The sequence below is a fragment of the Lepidochelys kempii genome, chromosome 1 (genome assembly GCF_965140265.1).
Source record: "Lepidochelys kempii isolate rLepKem1 chromosome 1, rLepKem1.hap2, whole genome shotgun sequence".
NCBI lineage: Eukaryota > Metazoa > Chordata > Testudines > Cheloniidae > Lepidochelys > Lepidochelys kempii.
In genome coordinates this window covers 267826016-267847032 of record NC_133256.1, presented here as the reverse complement: position 1 = coordinate 267847032, position 21017 = coordinate 267826016, and the positions used below count along the sequence as shown (strand labels likewise).

The 21017-nt window shown below is 43.0% G+C and overlaps 1 protein-coding gene across 2 annotated transcripts in view; it reads right to left on the bottom strand.

The window, feature by feature from the left end:
* Window positions 1-21017, bottom strand: part of NTN4 (netrin 4) — a 97725-nt gene that overhangs the window by 41693 nt on the left and 35015 nt on the right. For both annotated transcript variants that reach the window (XM_073327494.1, XM_073327493.1), the window contains exon 3: window positions 16535-16813. In XM_073327494.1, coding sequence (XP_073183595.1) covers window positions 16535-16813 — 279 coding nt within the window. The remainder of the gene's footprint in view (window positions 1-16534; window positions 16814-21017) is intronic.

The window sequence follows — 21017 nt, the reverse complement described above, 5'->3', positions numbered from 1 at the left end:
AATTCACTGCAGTGAGCAAAAAGAAAGTGCTGTCTACAAGTAACCTATGTGTCAGGTCACTTGTTATTTATTAATTTGTATTTCTGGCTGTATCTACACTGAAAAAAAACCCAAAACCATTGGCAACAAGTCTCAGCCCGGGTCAACTGATTTGGGCTTATGGGATTGGGAACATCTACACTGCTATTTTTAGCCTGAAGTGAGAGCCCTATAGTGCAAGCCTGTGTCAGTTGACCAAGGCACTAAGACTTGCTGCCGTGGGTCCTTTTTTTGCAGTGTAGATATACCTACAGTAGTGCCTAGATGTGCCTCCAAGATCAGAGCCCCAACTTTACATTGCCCAACACAAACACATGGTAAGAGAAAATCCTAGCCTCAAAGATCTTACAATCAAAATAGATAAGATGGACAATGGATGGGAGGGAAAACAAACGTTAATAGATTGTTTCTTTTATTTAATTTTTAAATGTATATCTTTTTTTGCAGGAAGAGGGCAAGATGCCAGTGCAGAGGAAAAGAGTTTAACACATAGTCATTCTCCAACATGGCTTTTATTTTTGTACATTTTACACTAATTAATGTGCCACTCAGTTTTATAATCTGTTCACTTACTGAAATTATTCTCTGACCTCTATCCTAGTCTAGTCTAGCTAGACATTTATAATTAGCTCATCACCACGGGACCTGATTTGAGACCCAATTCCGGTTTTGTATCCATCTTCAGTATTTAGCAAGACACCTACATTGTTGGCATCTAAACTCCATGGCCCAGATCCATTGAAAGAAGTTAGGAGCCTTGGCAGACCTGGGCCCATGCAACTAAACTTATTATTGAGAGTGCCCTAATTCTCACAGCCTCCCTTGTTCTCGCTAGGAAATGAAGAGCCTTTTGCAGAGGAACAGACATGTTTTCAGTGGTTTAGGGGCAGATTTTCAGCTGATGTGAAATTTTATAGCTCCACTGACTTCAATGGAAATAAACCAACTCACACGAGCTGAGGATCTGCCCTCAGTGTCTCACTATTAGGATATGCTGGGTGGTGCTAGCTTGATGCTCCTTGTTGTGTTACATGTAGGTTTGCTTCCACCTGTCAAGTCAGGCAGTTTTCAAGCTGTGCTCGCTGACAGACCAAAAGATGCTGTCAGTTTCTCTGCTCAACTTTGAAAATGAAACACATCTTGAAAAAATCCTTGGGGTAGATTGACATAGTGCCTCAGAATATTAAGCAGAGCTATGAGGTCAACACCTTGATTATAGCTTTGAAAACGTACATTATTCATCCTACCATTAATTTTTAACTGTTGTAAGGCCAAACTCTGTTCTGATCCTGTGCGTGTGCATGTCTCTCATTTCTCTTATTAAGAGTAAATATAAAAATACTATATCACATTATTAGAGATGCCTCTTCAAGCAATAAGAGAACAAATCTGTACATCCACCTTGTTTACTCTCCCACTGCAATGCAGGGGAAGATGGGGATGATGGGCAGCACTTACAGGAAGGGATGACCATGGTGGATAATACTGGCTCCCAAGAAAAAGGGTATCTGATTTTGTGTGGGGAGGAACACTGGAAACACTACTGTGACACCAGCTCTTACCTGCAGACATCAGGTGAGCACTTCTTCTTTTATGCTAGCTAGCTTGCATATGTAGATATGCTTGATGTAGATGTAGAGCAACAACTATAATTTTATATTTAGATGGTTAAGTCAGAGAATTGTGTCTGGAGTAGCAGAGCGTATCGCTGTGATGCCTCCTTCGTATCTGTGAATCGGGCATGGAGTCATGACGTGTTCCATGGTCTGCTCTGGGTGACCACAGTTGCACACTGGAGAGCCTTTAATTTTCCATTTGTGCAGCAAGTATCCGCATCTGCCATGGTTTGTGCAGATGCAGTTTAGGGTTGCCCATGAGCTTTGTGGGAAATCAAAGCCAGGGATCTTCTGTGCTGGGTCTTTCACGCAGGGTTTATTTGTGACTTCTTGTGAACTCCATTTGGCTTTGAAGCTCCAGCAGGGTTGAAGTTGCATTGCTGAAGGTTAAATGCTTGGGTCCAAAAGGGCTAACATGACTTCAAGCGGTGTTGAGGGATGTTGTTAAGGCCCTGGTGGATGGGAAGACTTCACTTTCCGTGGTCCTCTGGAATTCCCAAAGGGTTGCGGCATCGTGGCGAACGGATGGTGAGCGATGTGCGATAGCACTGGCAGCCAAGGTGCTGGAGTACACTTGATGTACTGCATTGATGTACTGCACTGCAGTGTTCAGCTGGACATCAACAAGTCAAGTATGGCTACTTCCAGTCCATACCGGTGCACAGTACTAGGCTACGGAGTACACAAGGGCCATCCCTGATGTCCGTAACACCGATGCTCCTGAGCTTGTGCTTGCCAGTTTCTGGACCAGGTTGACCCTTGTCTTTGTCTTGGCAGCTACCTTCTTCAGATGGTCCTGGAAGGTTAAGTGTGATCCAGCTTCACTCTGAGATAGGTTGGAGAGTGGTTACGTCGCACAGTGTTGCCACAGAAGGTCACTTTCAGGATGTGCTCAGCATTCCTGTTATCAAGATGGAATTCAGTGACTGCTGTTTCGTAAGGATTTAGCTTGAGCCTCCATTTCTGGAAATATTCCTCCACGGTGTTTAGGTCCCTGTTCAAGGTGGATTCGATGTCGCTGAAGGTGGCTGCTTGTGTTGCCTGGGTAAGATCATCGGCATATGCCAATTTGCGTGACTTCATTGAACATATAAACACTGAAAAGCATCATTGCAAGTACTGAGCCTTATGGAAGTCCATTGTTGAGGAACTGGGGCGAACTGACTTTGTTTCCCAAGTGGACATGTAGTTGCCTCTTGCTCAGCATCGTCCGTAGCAGGCATCGTGTTTTGTGGCATGGGATGATCCTTGCAAGCTTCAGCATCAGGCCTTTAATTCAGACCATATTGTAGGCTGATGACGGGTCTACAAAGGCTGCACTGGTCTTAAATTTCCTCTGTAATCCAGCCTTGATGTGCATTACAAGGACCAAAACTCAGCTGCAACAACTGCGTTTAGGTTGGAATCCTGCTTGTTCTTTGGGGATCACTGACTTGACGAAAGGATGGATTTTTGGCCCTTGTAATTCACATCAAAGACAGATTCCAGCTGGAAACCAGACCAGTTCATCTGTATGATAGTATTGTTCAAGATAGTCTTTAGACTTGTAAAGATGTATTTAGTATTTAGACTTTATAAAATGCTCGTAAGTTGCCGCATGCATTAATCTTACTTGTAACGTCTGTTCCCATGCTATAAGGTAATATATAAGTTTTGTTTTATAACTGTAAAAATGCTTGCTCTGGCTCCCCGCCCACCAAGGACTATGAAAATCAAGTGGGCCATTGTTGAACACCATGATACAAAGATGGGGTGAATAGCCCTCTCACACCTATTAAGGTGCTATGTGCAAGAAAGCCCCTCCCATCAGCCTGAATGCTGGAAGAAGGGGATAAAACATGGACACACAAAAATTTTCTCTCTCTCTCTTTGCTGTTTGGACTCTCACAAGGGCCAGAGCTAAAAACAAAAGCAGAGATCGCCAGGCCAACCTGGGTTAGCCCTACAAAACATTCAGTGCTGACAGATTACTACAACTCTGTCACCCTTTATAAGCATAGACTGTAGCTCATTTGTGTATAAACATTGCCAGCTTTAACCTGTAAATAACTCTTATTTCTTTTTCCTAATTAATAAATCCTTAGTTAGTTTCCTACAGGATTGGCTACAAGCATTGTCTTTGGTGTGAGATCTGAAGTACAAATTGACATGGGATAAGTGACTACCGGCTCTTGGGATTGGAAGCAAGCTGAACATTTTGCGATCTTTGGTGCATGGCAACCAACTATCTCTAGTCCAACTTGCCTGGGTGGCAAGCTAGACTGGAATGCCCAAGGGGACAGTCTGTGACTCTGTGGTAAGACTGTAATAGTCCTTCAGGAGTTCACATTTGTTACTGGGCTGGTGAAATCTAATTATAGAACATACCACCAGTTTGGGGTGTCTGCTTTGTTTTTTTGACAGTCTGCCCTGAGATTGGCACTCATGGTCATGAATCACTCCAGACAGCGTGACAACTACATGTCAAAAATCCAACCTCTGGAGGCTGATAGCTTGGGCTAACCCCGAAGGCCACTCAGAAGTTGCAACTGCTGTGCTGGATCATGGAGAATAAGACAGTCCCTGAGACAGTTGGGCTCTTGTTCATTTAGGGCTTTGCAGATGAGAACTCCAGTACCTTGAACAGGACCCAGGAGTGGACAGATAACTAATGCAGAGCACAAAGCACCGATGAGAGATGTTCTTCATTGCTTATTATCTGTCAAGCTGAGGCCCAGTTTCTGGTTCTCATAGCAGATCCAACTGGCAGGGACCCTTTGGTTGGTGGAGCCCTGGGTATACATTATAATAACTGAGTCCAGCTTGGTCTTGATGATGGGCTTGTGGCTGTAGAATTTTCTGCTCCTAGAGCCTGGGCTGAGCTCATTTCCTTTGCCCAGTGCTTTGAAGCTTTGGTTGAAAAGCACTCTATAAGAGTCAGGTATTATTATATTATTTTAAACTAGACTGTGCCAAGCACTTAAATGTGCTGTCAGAAACTATGTTCCATTGGCCAGGAATGACTTAGATAACCTAACAAGTCTCTTGTGTCTCTAAGTTCCATGATTATTTGGTAAAACTTGAGTGTAATTCCATGTAATTCCAGAGGCTTTTTAAAAACAGAGTAGGAGCAATAGCAAATGTACACACTGGATATGAACAACTTTGCTTTAAGAATGTGTAGACCATTGAAGATAATTCATAAAATCAATAGGTCAGCTTGAACAATTAAGAATTATCAGCACAAAAAAACTGCCACTTACTTGAGACGTATAATCATTAGTCAATCTGCAGTAATAATGTAACCAGATTTGACATTAGGTCTAATTTATTAATGGTAAATAATTAAGTAATCAATTGACACTCCTTCATTCCTATGACCAAAATCATGATACTGATCTGCATGTCAAAGCCATAGCCGTCCTGGATGCTAAGACTGAAATAAAGCTGTTTCTAAATCCCAAACAGACCTAATAGTTTCATATCCAACTTTATTTCTTATTTACTATGTACATGTACATCTACCATAAGCCTTTCACCTTAGCCTTTCTACCTAAATGGAAGTCTCTTTAAGAGGCCTAGGTCTTCCTGTGATGTTGCCCTACATGAGCAAGCAGAAGCAGATGAATGCAGAATAATACTAACCAGCTGATCCAAGTTGCAGTCAGAGAAATTACCTATTGGGTAAGGTAAATTTGTAAGTAATTATTGAAACTTATGGCTACCACAACACCCACAAAGTGAAAGTTAATGGAGTGTCCAGTGAAGAACATACAGATCTCTGCATATAGACAAAAATGAATACCTGTGAGTACAGCCTCTTGTTCTATATCATTCTTGACTACTGTTTTATATATTAGAAGCTAACTTGAAAGTATTTTTCTTGGAGCAGCTTATCAGATATCCATGTTAGCCATCTTAGTAGTCAATTGTCCTGACTGATGTAGAAAAGTGACCCAGAGTCTATTCTGCTCCAGATTCAGCTGTGATGTAAGAAATGTCACTCCATTAACTTCAGTGGAATTACATCTGCTTCAATCAAGAGTGAAATGAACTTTGTATGTCCATGACCCAGGTACTGACAATATCTGTTCCTACCCCCAGGGCCCTGAGCTAGTCTTCCAGCCATCCTTCTAGCCAAAAAAGGAAACACCTACACAGAAGATTTTTTTTTTAAGTTGGGCTCCCAACTCATGAGGCCACAAAAAAGGGTTTTTCAGGGAATAAGGAGGAGCTCTGTAGCCACACTGGAATATTAACAATCTGAATTTTAGTCCTCACGTCCCATATCAAATCCCAGACCAATTCAAATATTAGTCTTCACCTACATCCTTAGCACTTGTCCACCAGTTTCCCATGCATCTGAAATTCAGCTTTGTAGTATCATCTCTTCCAGATTGCTGAGTGTGACATGACCGAAATACTTCAACTTGCTTTGCTAGATCTATCTGAGACCTGTTAAATACACCCTGAGCTTCCAAAACACACATTTGTTATTCTTCTGTTCACTCCCCTTGAACTGCAGAACAGAGACTGCCAGCACCACATCCTGCTCTATCACTGTCCAGCTTTGAAAGCCATAATTAGCTAGGAGCTGAAACAAAGCCTAGATGTTTGTAGAATTGAAAATGTTTCTTTCCCATTTTCATCAATATAATCTATATGGGATTGATTTAATGGTGATGAGATTAAACCATTGACAATTTCCAGCAGCAGACACAATTACAGAGTGAACCACTCTGATGCATGGCATGTCATAAACATATAAGTAAGTACTGTACTATGTTGTGCATTTACAGATATATACATTCACATGCGTATTTAAACACTACACTACATATATTATACATAATATAAAATCAGACAAAATGTAAGTAAAAAACTTACTAGAATGGTTTACTGCACAGTCACAAAAAGCAGTTTAGAAATAATTTAAAATTTGTTATTTAAAAAACAAAAATTCACACTTGCCAAACAGCTGTTTCCCATTGAGAACTAGCTTCATGTGAAGTCTGAAGTTTTAAAATTTTGCCATTTTTTAAAGATATATGTGTAACCAAGTCAACTAAATATTTTAAAGCAAGAGTATAATTTCCCCTGATGTCTATGATTGAATAGATTCTACATGAACCTTCCTAAAAAACTTCACCTTAGATTCTAAGCATGGAAAGTTTTATCTTAAGAAGAAACTTTTTGGAAATATGGATGAAGGTCCCTAACTCCAGACATCCCCTTTTGAGCATTCTGGCTGTGACAAGTAGCTTTTGTGTCAAATTCTGCAGTACTATTGGAAAACTAAAGCCTCTATATTTTCACTTTTGGTAACTGCTTTTACCATGCAGATGTTAGTGACGAATATGAGGCTAAAGTTGTGTTAAGATTTGCACTGAAAGCAGGACTGACATCCCTCTGTTTCAAACTTTAATGATTGAATTTTGTCTTCTAATTTGGCACAATAACTCTTCAGAGCATACATAAACTTTCTGTCTACATTTTGAAGTAAAATGCTTCCTCTCCATGAATTTATTTTCCTGATATTTCTTTGGGTTCTAACTAAAGAGCCACAGACCCCACAAACCTCCCCTCTCCCGCACCCACCCGAGGTAATCTCTCAGACACCAGGCCCTTTTGAAATATTAAAATTAAACACAAGGCCAGATCCTCAGCTAGTGTAAACTGATGTAACTCCACTAAAGTCCTTGGAACTCAACTGATTTACCACAGATAAGGATCTGGCCCATGAGGCTCAATTCTCAACTGAACTGGTCTTATTGGTGGGAAACACATGGGTGCTTCTAAACCATCTTTTCAACTCCCCTGTCCTAGGCTGGCCAGATGCTGAAACAGTGCCTGATGCAAGCCTTGTGGCTGCTCCTATGCTGGCTGGAATGGACTAATAAAATACGCCCTAAGAGTTAACTTTGCTGTAGGAACTTTATATTTCAATTTCCTGACATTTGTGTATTTAAATGGTCAATTTAGGGCTTGTCTTCACTATGGGGGTGAGTCAACCTAAGTTACGCTACTCCAGGTACATGAATAATGTAGCTGGAGTCAACATAGCTTAGGTTGACTTACTGTGGTGTCTTCACTGCGCTGCGTCGCCGGGAGACGGTCTCCCATTGACATACCTTAATCTTCTTGGAGAGCTGGAGTACCAGGTCGACCAGAGAGAGGGCTCTGCCATCAGTTTACCAGGTCTTCACTAGACCCGCTAAATTGATCCCTGTTTCACCGATTGCAGCAGTGTCGATCTCCCCGTAGTGAAGACCAGCTCTTAATGTCCCATTCACTTGTGGGGAGGTGTTCTTCTGGTTTGGCCTTTGATTTCTTCCCTTATTACACACGTTTACCTGTGCACTATTATTTCTACAGAATATATTTATATATGTGTAACCCTTCTGCCAGGTGAAGCCAGCAGCAACAAGGGCAGGGTTCAGTATCTAGGGGTTCCTTTTCAAAAATTCAACACAAAACCGGCTTGAGCCCCCACCCAGTGACCTGGGACAATTACACACCACCCCCAGGCGCCTCTAAGAGGCAATACTTCCCCTCTCGTAAGCACAGCTTCTGAGTGTAGCAAAAACTTTTAATAAAAGGAGGGAATTAACTCAACATTAATTTGGGAAAACACCACAACTAGGGCTCATAAACACAAACCATGAGCAAAAGACCCACCCCAAGTAAGTTGGGCAGTGTCCTTTTCTCCTCAGGGTCTGAAGTCCAGCAATCCAAAAGTCTCTTTAATGCGCCTGTCCCTTCTCTGTACCCCACTCAAAGTTGCTGTCCTTGGCCAGTGCAGCCCCAGAGTTCAGAGGTTCATCCACAGAGTTCACTTCCCACCCTGTGTGGAAGGCAGGAGGCACCTTACATGATGCACTGCTCAGGCACTCACTCATCACCCCAATGGCTGATTGCCACACCTCTGCGGGGCTCTGCTCTGGCTCTCTCCACCAGCCTCTCTGCTGGGCGCTTACCACGCCCCTCCACCAGTTGCCCACTTGGTAAGATGTCTTCAGGGCCCACCCTCACACTTAACACAGCTCTCAGTGATTTCAGCTGTTAGCAGGGGAGCCTCACTGAAGGTGCACACTGGGCAGTCTCTTGCAATAGAGACACTGTTCCAAAGTAGGTCTAATACTTAGACCGGGGCGGGCAAACTTTTTGGTCTGAGGGCCGTATCGGGTTTCTGAAATTGTATGGAGGGCCGGTTAGGGGAGGCTGTGCCTCCCCAAAGAGCCAGGCATGGCCCAGCCCCCACCCCCTATGCGACCCCCCCCTGCTTCTCACCCCCTTACAGCGCCCCTGGGATTCCTGCCCCATTCACCCCCCATTCCCTGACAGTCCCCCAGGGATCCGTGCCACATCCACCCCCCCGCCCCAGCTCTCAGTCCCCTGACCGCCCCCGGACTCCCCGACCCAACTGCCCCCCGCGGCCCCATCCAACCCCCACCTCCTTCCTGACTGCCCCCCCGGGACCCCTGACCCATCCAACCACCCCTTCTCCCGGGTGGTTGGATGGGTCGGGGTCCCGGGGGGGCAGTCCTCTAACTGCCCTCCACCACCCCATTCAACCCCCCTCTCCTTCCTGGCTGCCCCCCTGGGACCCTTGCCCCCATTCAACCCCCGTTCCCTGCCCTCCAACCCTTATCCATGCCCCTGACCATCCCCCGAACTCCCCTGCCCTCTATCCAACCCCACCCCCTCGCTCCCTGCCCCCTTTCCAAGCTGCCTGGAGCACCGGTGGCCGGCAGCATGGCTGCACCAGGACAGGCAGTCTCACCACACCACGCAGCACAGAGCACCTGGTCAGGCTGGGCTCTGCAGCCCCGCCACCCAGAGCATTGCACCGCATGGCAGCGTGGCTGCAGGGAAGGGGGATCAGCCTCCCAGGCCAGGAGCTCAGGAGCCAGGCAGGACAGGCCTGCAGGCCGTAGTTTGCCCACCTCTGACTTAGACCTAGGTATGAGTGATTTCATTTCTGTAGCATGTAACACGACTCTCAATTGAGTCTAAATTCGCTCTTTTATTATACCATGGAGAGAGGAAGGGTCAAGTGGTATCTAGAACCCTTAAACAGAGCCCACACCACCAGATACAAGTACCTGTCCCTACCTTCTCTCAACTCATTGGGCTTTGGAACCCATGTCCCCTGCCTAGCGAGTGCTGTTCAGTTGAGGGTGAGTCCCTCCATTGGGGTATGCCAGGTACAGTTCTGCTGCCTTTGGTTCGCACAACAAGGATAGCAACCCTTTATTACTCCTGCCCCAATAACAAGGAGACTGGGAATCCAACATTTGGGCAAGCAGTCCCATCATCTGAGCACCTAGGGCGGGTGGATGTGTCCATGCAAATGAGATCAGCTTCTGAAGTCTTTTTTTCCCACAGCTCACCACTCGATGTCAGGGGAGAGCTCATCCAGACTCTGCTTACATATGAAGTGTGTATGGCTACAACTTCTGTTATAACTCTCAACTATGCTTTTGGACATGCTCCCACACAACTATATTGTAATAAAATAATCCCAAGGAAACAGCTCCTTTCAAAGAATGTCACTCTAAAAACAGCTGTGAAGACCAGAGTATTGCTACTTGAAACAGACTTACCAAACTGTGGCGTGCTTTTAGATTTGTGGATCTTCAGATGACAAGACTAGCTCTGTTATGGGGAAACATGCCATCTTCTTCATGTTTGAGGCTATAATTTAACTCAAATGAGAGTGTTCTATTCTTTTCTCAAGGAGCTGGCCAGATGCCAGATTTCCTCACCGACAGAATTTGGTTAACCTGCCTTTCCCCACTAATACTTCCTGAGATGTTGTGCTGTTGATAGCAAGCAGAGGGCATCCTCAGCAAGGGCATGATCCAAAGTCCATTGCGGTCAATGGAAAGATTCCCTTTGACTTCCATGGGCTTTGGATCAGACCTCTAGTGACTAATGCACTGTTTTCAGATTAAATTTGGCGACAAGATAGTTAAAATGCTGGTGAACAACATCTTATTTACTTTAACCTTCAGTTAACATTCAAAGAGTCCAGTTAGACTTGCAGATCCAGGTGTCACCTGTTTTGAGTGTGTCCATGTTCTACTCCACTCTAGGCAAGGCAGATACATGCTTTTATATGATAATCCACACATTTAAAAATCTTAAATCCATATTCATAGATTCATAGATACTAAGGTCAGAAGGGACAATTATGATCATCTAGTCCGACCTCTTGCACAACGCAGGCCACAGAATCTCACCCACCCAACTCCTGCAATAAACCTCTCATCTATGTCTGAGCTACTGAAATCCTCAAATCGTGGTTTAAAGACTTCAAGGAACAGAGAATCCTCCAGCAAGTGACCCGTGCCCCATGCTACAGAGGAAGGTGAAAAACCTTCAGGGCCTCTTCCAATCTGCCCTGGAGGAAAATTCCTTCCCGACCCCAAATATGGCGATCAGCTAAACCCTGAGCATATGGGCAAGATTCACCAGCCAGATACCCCGGAAAGAATTTTCTACAGTAACTCAGATCCCACCCCATCTAACATCCCATCACAGGCCATTGGGCCTATTTACCATGAATAATTAAAGACCAATTAATTACCAAAATCAAGTTATCCCATCATACCATCTCCTCCATAAACTTATCGAGTTTTATCTTAAAGCCAGATAGATCTTTTGCCCCCACTGCTTCCCTTGGAAGGCTATTCCAAAACTTCACTCCTCTGATGGTTAGAAACCTTCGTCTAATTTCAAGTCTAAACTTCCTGGTGGCCAGTTTATATCCATTTGTTCTTGTGTCCACATTGGTACGGAGCTTAAATAATTCCTCTCCCTCTCTGGTATTTATCCCTCTGATATATTTATCGAGAGCAATCATATCTCCCCTCAACCTTCTTTTAGTTAGGCTTAACAAGCAAACTCCTTGAGTCTCCTTTCATAAGGCAGGATTTCCATTCCTCGGATCATCCTAGTAGTCCTTCTCTGTACCTGTTCCGGTTTGAATTCATCCTTCTTAAACATGGGAGACCAGAACTGCACAGAGTATTCCAGGTGAGGTCTCACCAGTGCCTTGTATAACGGTACTAAAACCTCCTTATTTCTACTGGAAATACCTCGCCTGATGCATCCCAAGACCGCATTAGTTTTTTTCACAGCCATATCACATTGGTGGCTCATAGTCATCCTATGATCAACCAAAACTCCAAGGTCCTTCTCCTCCTCCATTACTTCTAATTGATGCATCCCCAGCTTATAACTAAAATTCTTGTTATTAATCCCTAAATGCATAACCTTACACTTCTCACTATTAAATTTCATCCTATTACTATTACTCCAGTTTACAAGGTCATCCAAAACTTCCTGTATGATATCCCGGTCCTTCTCTAAATTGGCAATACCTCCCAGCTTTGTATCATCCGCAAACTTTATTAGCACACTCCCACTTTTTGTGCCAAGGTCAGTAATAAAAAGATTGAATAAGATTGGTCCCAAAACTGATCCCTGAGGAACTCCACTGGTAACCTCCCTCTAGCCTGACAGTTCACCTTTCAGTAGGACCCGCTGTAGTCTCTCTGTTAACCAATTCCTTATCCACCTTTCAATTTTCATATTGATCCCCATCTTTTCCAATTTAACTAATAATTCCCCATATGGCATGGTATCAAATGCCTTACTGAAATCTAGGTAAATTAGATCCACTGCATTTCCTTTGTCTAAAAAATCTGTTACTTTCTCAAAGAAGGAGATCAGGTTGGTTTGGCATGATCTACCTTTTGTAAAACCATGTTGTATTTTGTCCCATTTACCACTGACCTCAATGTCCTTAACTACTTTTTCCTTCAAAATTTTTTCCAAGAACTTGCATACTACAGATGTCAAACTAATAGGCCTGTAGTTACCCGGATCACTTCTTTTTCCTTTCTTAAAAATAGGAACTATGTTAGGAATTCTCCAATCATACGGTACAACCCCTGAATTTACAGATTCATTAAAAATGCTTGCTAATGGGCTTGCAATTTCATGTGCCAAATCCTTTAATATTCTTGGATGAAGATTATCTGGGCCCCCCGATTTAGTCCCATTAAGCTGTTCAAGTTTCGCTTCTACCTCAGATATGGTAATATCTACCTCCATATCCTCATTCCCATTTGTCATGCTACCATTATCCCTAAGATCCTCTTTAGCCTTATTAAAGATGGAGGCAAAGTATTTGTTTAGATATTGGGCCATGCCTAGATTATCCTTGACCTCCACTCCATCCTCAGTGTTTAGCGGTCCCACTTCTTCTTTCTTTGTTTTCTTCTTATTTATATGGCTATAGAACCTTTTACTATTGGTTTTAATTCCCTTTGCAAGGTCCAACTTTACTTGACTTTTAGCCTGTCTCACTTTATCCCTACATGTTCTGACCTCAATAAGGTAGCTCTCCTTGCTGATCCCTCTCATCTTCCAGTCCCTGTATGCTTTCTGCTTTTTCTTAATCACCTCTCTGAGATGCTTGCTCATCCAGCTTGGTCTACAACTCCTGCCTATGAATTTTTTCCCCTTTCTTGGGATGCAGGCTTCCGATAGCTTCTGCAGCTTTGATTTAAAGTAATCCCAGGCCTCCTCTGCCTTTAGAGCCATAAATTCTTCAGTTGAATCCAATTCCCTAACTAATTTCCTTAATTTTTGAAAGTCAGCCCTTTTGAAATCAAAAACCCTAGTTGCAGATTTATTTTTGTTGATCCTTCCGTTCAGTTTGAACTGAATTAGCTCATGATCACTTGAACCAAGATTGTCCCCTACAACCATTTCTTCTATGAGGTCCTCACTACTCACCAAAACCAAATCTAAAATGGCATCCCCCTCTTGTCGGTTCAGCAACTACTTGAAGGAATCCATCAGCTATCGCATCTAGGAAAATCTGAGCCCTATTACTAGCACTTGTCCTCCAGTCTATATCTGGGAAGTTAAAGTGTCCCATGATCATGCAGTTTCCATTAGTATTTACTTCATTAAAAACATTAAAGAGGTCTCTATCCATATCCAAATTAGATCCCGGCGGTCTATAGCACACCCCAAGCACTATCCCAGGGGACGCTCTAGTAGTTTTCTTCCCCAATGTAATTTTTGCCCAGACAGACTCTGTCTTATCCATTCCATCGCTTTTTATTTCTTTACAGGCTACCTCATCATTGATCTACAATGCTACTCCACCACCTTTACCTTTATTTCGGTCTTTCCTAAACAGCACATACCCTTCAATACCTGTAGTCCAGTCATGACGACTATTCCGCCATGTTTCTGTTATCCCTATAACATCTGGTTTCACTTCCTGCACCAGTAGCTCTAGTTCCTCCATTTTGTTACCTAGGATCCTCGCATTGGTGTACAAACATCTTAATTTTTGCTGTTTGGCCTCACTCACATTCTGTACCCTATTAGGCACGGTCATTCTACAGCCAGTATAACCTATTAGACTGGTATCCACACTGCCCTTCGTCCTTATGTACATTCTCCTACCCATGGCTGTATCCTTTCTTATTTCATTTTCTTCCCTCTCAATTCTAAAATCCTGTGTGGAGATTACCTGGACATCTCCCAACCATCTCCCCCAAATTCCTAGTTTAAAGCTCTCTTAATCAGTTGTGCCAGCCTCCATCTTAGAAGTCTATTTCCTTCCCTACTCAGATGAAGTCCATCCCGAGAGAACTGTCCTCTCTCCATGAATGCCTCCCAGTGGCCATACATCCTAAAGCCCTCCTTATAGCACCACTGCCTAAGCCATGTGTTGATAGTCATAATCTTGTCACACCTTTGTTGCCCTTCTCTAGGAACAGGCAGAATCCCGCTAAAGATTACCTGAGCCTCAATTTCTTTAAACATTTTCCCCAGCCTAGCATAGTCTCCCTTAACACTTTCCAGTGAGAATCTAGCCATATCATTTGTTCCCACATGAAGGATAATTAGGGGATTCTTTCCTGCTCCCTTTAGGATCCTTTTCAACCTCAGGTCTATATCCTGTATCTTAGCACCTAGAAGACAGCACACCCTTCTATTCTCTGGATCAGCTCTGCTTACAGGCCTGTCTATTCTTCTCAGTAAAGAGTCCCCGATCACATAGACCTACCTTTTCCTGATGACGGTGCTATTCTCCAGTCTATCCCCTGTTCCCTCTGGCTGTAAATTCTTTCCATTCCTATTCTCCCTTGTAATCCTCTTGAACCCATCCTGTATCCTCCTGGGGCTCATATTTGATGTAGTCTCCATTGACTCTTCCCCTTTTCCTATAGGATTAGCCACTCTTCTCTTCTTCCTTGCCTGTCCTCCTTCAGTGACTACCTGCTGAGCCCCTTCTTCATTTTCCAACTCTGCAAACCTGTTCTTGAGCTCTATTTCTCCTTCACTAGCCCATCTTTTCCTCTGCCTGGTTCTTTTAGTCACATGCTTCCACTGACCACTTTCCTCACTCAGTCTCCCTTCAGAATTCCTCAGTCCTGCTTCCACCTGCAAGTCTGAGCTTTCCCCTTCAGATACCTCATGTCTTTGCTCCACAATCTGCTCGAACCCCTTTCTAAACTCAACCAGACTTTCCACCTGCATCTCCAAACCTCAGATCTTTTCCTCCATCAGCTCTATCAGATGGCATTTCATGCAGACAAAACTCTTACCAGGTACCCCCTCCAGGATCATGTACATACCGCAGCTTCCACATCCAGTCATCTTCATTGTGTCTTCCACTACATGAGTCACTCCCACTGCTGCCTCTGTATCTGTCATAGCCTTCCCACCTAAATCCTGTTAATCTGGGAAACACAAACCACACCAAAACACCACCACCCACAGCAAAAACAAACCCCAAACAAGTACCACAATACAAACTCCCCTTACAAACTCCCACTGAAACTCCCCTGTTTACAGCTCTGTTTGCTACGTCCTATGCCGCTACAGGATCCCAAAACCTTTCACAAACTACACATATGCAGCCATCTCTGGGATGGAGGATGGCAGCCAACTGGTGCACAGCCTGCTGCAGAATAATGTGAAAAATCTGACTCTTACAAGAAGTACTGTATGAATTTTAAAGTCTATATAGAGCCAGCATCTAGCTTATCTATCTGTCTTAGGGTTTTATATTGTCACCCATCACTGTAGTATCTGAGTGCCTTCCATGTAATAGCAAAGCAAAATCCCAAGCAGACTTCATGGAGTCCCTGTCTCTTCTGTCTTCTGTGGAGTCTAAACTCTGCTTTGGGTAGGTTTTATTTGGTTGGATTGTATTAATTTCCTCTTTTTTTAGTAAGGGTTTAGGTGGAAGGTTGGGGGGCGGGAAGTGACTTTAGTTTTTAAGGTTTCATCTGAAAGAGACACAATAATATACTGCAGATAAGTTATTTATCTTCTTTGAAAGGATGAGGATCTGAATCGACCCTGCCCAGCTTTCAACTATGGCACCAGGAAGTTAAAGTAGTTCAAACCTGATGCTTAGATCACTAAGCCATCCCTTATTAGAACATTGCTTTGGTTCAGTTTGTTTTGATTTTGGGGAATACCATTTGACTAGGGTTATACAAATAAATTACATTGGAAGTTGAAGCTAGACAAATTCAGACTGGAAACAAGGTGTACATTTTTGACAGTGAGGGTAATTAACCACTGATGGAACAATTTACCACAGGTTGGGGTGGATTCTCCATCACTGACAATTTTAAAATCAAGATTGGATGTTTTTCTAAAAGATCTGCTGTAGGAATTATTTTGGGGAATTTCTATGGCCTGTGTTATAGAGGAGGTCAGACAAGATGATTACAATGGTCCCTTTTGGCCTTGGAATCTATGAATATTATGTATAAAAACAAGAAAACAAAAAGCAACTCTGCTGTATTTCTTGTCTCTCTTAGGGTAAAGCTTACACAGATCATACATACCACATGGAAGACTCCTGCCGCCTTGACAGGTATAAATCCAGCAACAGGTACACAGTGATCAGCGTGGCCATTACAAAAGCAGCTTCCCTTTACAATAAAATCGTAGATTGCATAGTGTATGAACTGCTGAGGCTTTGCATTCAGGTCATTGCCATGACAGGGACAGGCCTGTTGCTTAAGCAGCTGCACTCGAAGATTGGTGATCTTCAACTGTGCCTGAGCTTCAGCGCTGTACGGATCCTCAGCCGAATACGGTGGTGACAGAGCTCGGTATATAACCTGAACAAAGAAAAGCAGACACAAATAAATAAAGAAGAACTGGGGATGTGAACTGGAGTCTTTTGAAAGGTTTGAAGTGTATTGTCTGCAAACTGCACTCTCTGAAAAGTTTTCCTCTGGTTTGATTTACAGGACTGTCTGTGACATCTGGAATTGATATGACAGTAAGATGTGATGAGGTTTTTAGAGCTTGATCACACCTGGGGAAAGGTTGCCCTCTGTTATGTTATGGAACAGCTGTCCCCCATGGTGCATGAAAGAAAGTAATGAGTTGAGTAATGAGATTCCCAGTGTGCTCTGTCCTGTCTACAAGAAAGTGGAGTAGCAAAGTAAGTTTTATCCAGAGGAGAAGCATTTTTGTTCATCTTTTTAAAAAGGCAGAGCCTGATCCTGGAAACACTTAGGGCATGTCTACACTGCAATTAAAAATCCACAGCTGGCCTGTACCAGCTGACTTGGGTTCATGGGGCTCAGGCTAAGGGGCTATTTAACTGAGTTGAACATATTCAGACTTGGGCTGCAGCCCAGGCATTGGGACCCCACAAGGGGTAGGGTCCCAGAACTTGAGCTCCAGCCTGAGTCCAAACATCTACATTGCAATTAAACAACCCCGTGAATCCAAGCCCCATGAGCCCGAGTCAGCTAACACTGGCCAGCTGCTGGAGTTTAATTGCAGTGTAGACAAACCCTTAGGGTGAAATCCTGGCCTCATTGAAGTCAATGGGAATTTTTCCATTGGCTTCAGTGGGGCCAGGATTTCACCCTTACTACTTGGCATAGTACTTTACCATGAATAGTATTGAAGTCAATGGGCTTACTCACAACAGTAAGCACTACCATGAGCATTGGATGTAAAAAGGATGTAAAAAGCTTCTGTCCATTGGCTTATTAACTCCCACTCCCAAAACTGGGTGTATTTTTTGGCAAATAAAGCAGATTTCCAAATATTTGGCTCATGTCTGACCCATGGTGCTTCCTAGTGTGAAAGTGATTATGTGTGGTGAGTAATGACAGCAAGAAGATAACCCAGAGGACTGAGATAAGAAAGAAAAATTGGGGGCCTTTTAGGTTTAAGCAAATACCATTTAGACTTTATTTTAACTTCAACAGGACTGAACAGGCAAAAATTGGTTTAACTGGAGAGCACTAGATAAAAATAACTAGTTTTCTTTAAGAGGTTTATTTGGAACTTGTTAACGTAGTTGTCTATACAGTGTGATACCAGAAACAGCAAGCATGCAAGGTATTTAATCTATTAATTGATTACTATTGGTATGATATCACACTTTATATTAAGGGTACATTTCTAAATAACGAGATAATGAATAATATTTTAAAAATAATATTTGAATGAATCGTTTATCAATTGTTTATAAAATCTAAAAACCTTTTTACTGATATGTTTATACCATCTATAACCTTTACTACCCCTATATGTGTCGTGCTTATAAGATATTAGTCGTTTATGAACCATTCATAAATGTCCACATATACCCTTAATATAAAGTGTGATCATGAACACTGTCGTTACTGTAGTGTTGACTATATGCTCAGCACTCGACAAGATGTAATGTGAGATAGAACCTGACCCAGGGACCTTACAATCACAGATCCTGATCTTGCTATTGATAGCACCTATGTACGTGGACTAATCTGCTTGGATGGACCCCCACTGAAATCAATGGAGGTCCATGTGTATGTAGCAATTAGCCTTCATACCAACAGCTGCAGGCCTAACCTAGACAGACATAGACAGACATACGGGTAAACCCAGAGGACGGAGAAGCTTGTTGTTCTTTAATATTATTATCAGCTTTCAATGTACAGTATGATCTTGATTCTCTGAAGGTTTCAGGCAAGGAGGCCTTACAGTTAACCACAGAGCTGGGCATCAAGAAAGTTGGGTTCAATTCCCAGCCATGCCACAAATTTCCTGTGTGACTTTTGGGAAATAAGCACAGTTCTCTAACCCTCAGCTTCCCCAACTGTAAACATGAAGTATGTTATTACCCAGAAGTGGGGGAGTTCAGGGGGAAGAAGCTGGAGAAGAGGCAGAATACAAGATGCATGAGAGGAGCAATCTAGCTGAAGCACTTTAGGTACGCCAGATGCTAAATTGTTCTCCCCACAGTCCTTGGCACTTTGCCTCTTACTTGGTCCCGTCTCTTTTTCCTGGGCTCCACCCTTGATGGATAATTGAGAATCAGCTAACAAGCTATATAGATAATCCATGCCTTTTTAAAAAAACAACCGTACTGTTGTTGAAGGACATTGTTGTTTCAGCTAACCAGGGTTTCACTGTAACTTTAAAATGACTTTATGCAGAAAATAATAATACTGGCTCCTGGTGCTGCCGACTCATGAGACTGCTGGCTTTGCCTCTCCTGGCTCTCTCATCTCTAGACTCTGCCTGGGCTCCCTTCCTGGCCATGACCTGGCACTTTTCCAGAACTGCCAGATTCCAGCCAGAGGAAGCCTTGTCAGGGGATGGAAGGAGATTTAGAGCTCTTTACAATTCTGAGCAGTGTGCTTTGTTCGCCTTGTCAGCGTGCCATTTGTGGCAGCAATCAGTGTGCTGGTAACAGCAGTGATTTGGACATCCCGGTGCCTGATGTTGGACATTAGAAAGTGCATAATACCACAGCTCGGGCTTTGACAAGTGCAAAGTGAACAATGGTGCGTGTGCTGCTTCTGCGTCTAGAGTACATTTGTGCTAAGTTGAACGCATCATCCAATTGGCAGCTTTAAAGATAGTCAAGCACCTAATTCCCTTTACCTAACAGACCATAAGAAAGGGACTGGTTTAGGGTGGGAGAGGCAGTGGGAGGACAGGCTGGTCGGTGAGTTGTGCTCACCATGAGTAAAAGCATTGAGCCTGGGATAAGGGATATAAATAATTAGTTACACGCTTCAAAAGGCCTTTGTCTCTCTTTCAGTAAGACCCCACCTCTTTTACACTCCTCCAGAAGAAAAAACTAAATCAGGCAGGTACGAACACAAACCCAAACATATCCCAATGTCAAGACCTGCACACATCCCCAGGATTTATTATTTACCCAAATCTAAAACTGTTTAATTTTGATCACAATAGCATTTTAGGGGCTTCATGAACATGAGATGCCTTCAGATATGGAAAGAAAATTGGCTGGAAAACATCCAGGTTCTAGACATTCATTTCCTTTTAGCTGAGGTGATGGAAAAAGCAGGCTGAGAATTTTCAGTAAAAACTAACACTGAGTTCCTCATGATTAAAGACCAACACAAATAGCTTCTGAAAGTCTTTTCTGGTTCAGATCAGAGTAGTGAGGAAAATATGAATTCATCCTAGACGTAGCTATAGGCATGGTTCTTTATTCCCATCGTTTTCAATTATTCTTGCCTGTCAAGCCCATTTGAAACCAAGCATGTGGTCAATATTTACAACTGTAGTACTGACAATTAAAAGGGAAAAAACCTCTCATTATTAGGTGAAATCTTGACTCAACTGAAGTCAATAGGAGTTTTATCTTTGACTTCAGAGGAGCCAGTATTTCATCCTGGTTCTTAAAAGGTTACAATCATTTCTTTTTATGATTGCTTGAGTATAGTGATGCTAAACATGATCTCCTATCTGTAATTCCCAGTAGACTTTAAGGACCACATTCATCAGTATACTCTGGCTGCTTTGTGCTGCTTCAGTGATGCAAAACAGCCATAAACTCAGCTTAACTGGCCAGTTACACCAGGTTTATTGCTGCTTTTCATCATTGGAGCAGTGCAGACCAGTTGGCGCATCCTAGTGGATCTGGCCTTAAAATCATTAACTTAATAAACACCCCCCACTACTAGGTTCATTGTAATAAAATGCAAAATAAAACCCAAATTGCCATATAAACAGTAATCCTCTTCTCTGTGCTAGCCAATCGAGCTGGAACCTCCAGATGCAGTATATTAAGAAAAAGAATGCACTTCCTGGCTGGACTTTTCTGTTCAATTGTCAAGCTCCTTGACAAATTCCATCACCTCTCAGCAATAACTCTAGTGTACCCCTTGGTTCACGCCATCCTGTCTCATTAATAACTAATTGTAGTAAGAAGAAAAGGAGTACTTGTGGCACCTTAGAGACTAACCAATTTATTTGAGCATGAGCTTTTGTGAACTACAGCTCACTTCATCGGATGCATACCGTGGAAACTGCAGCAGACTTTATCCGATGAAGTGAGCT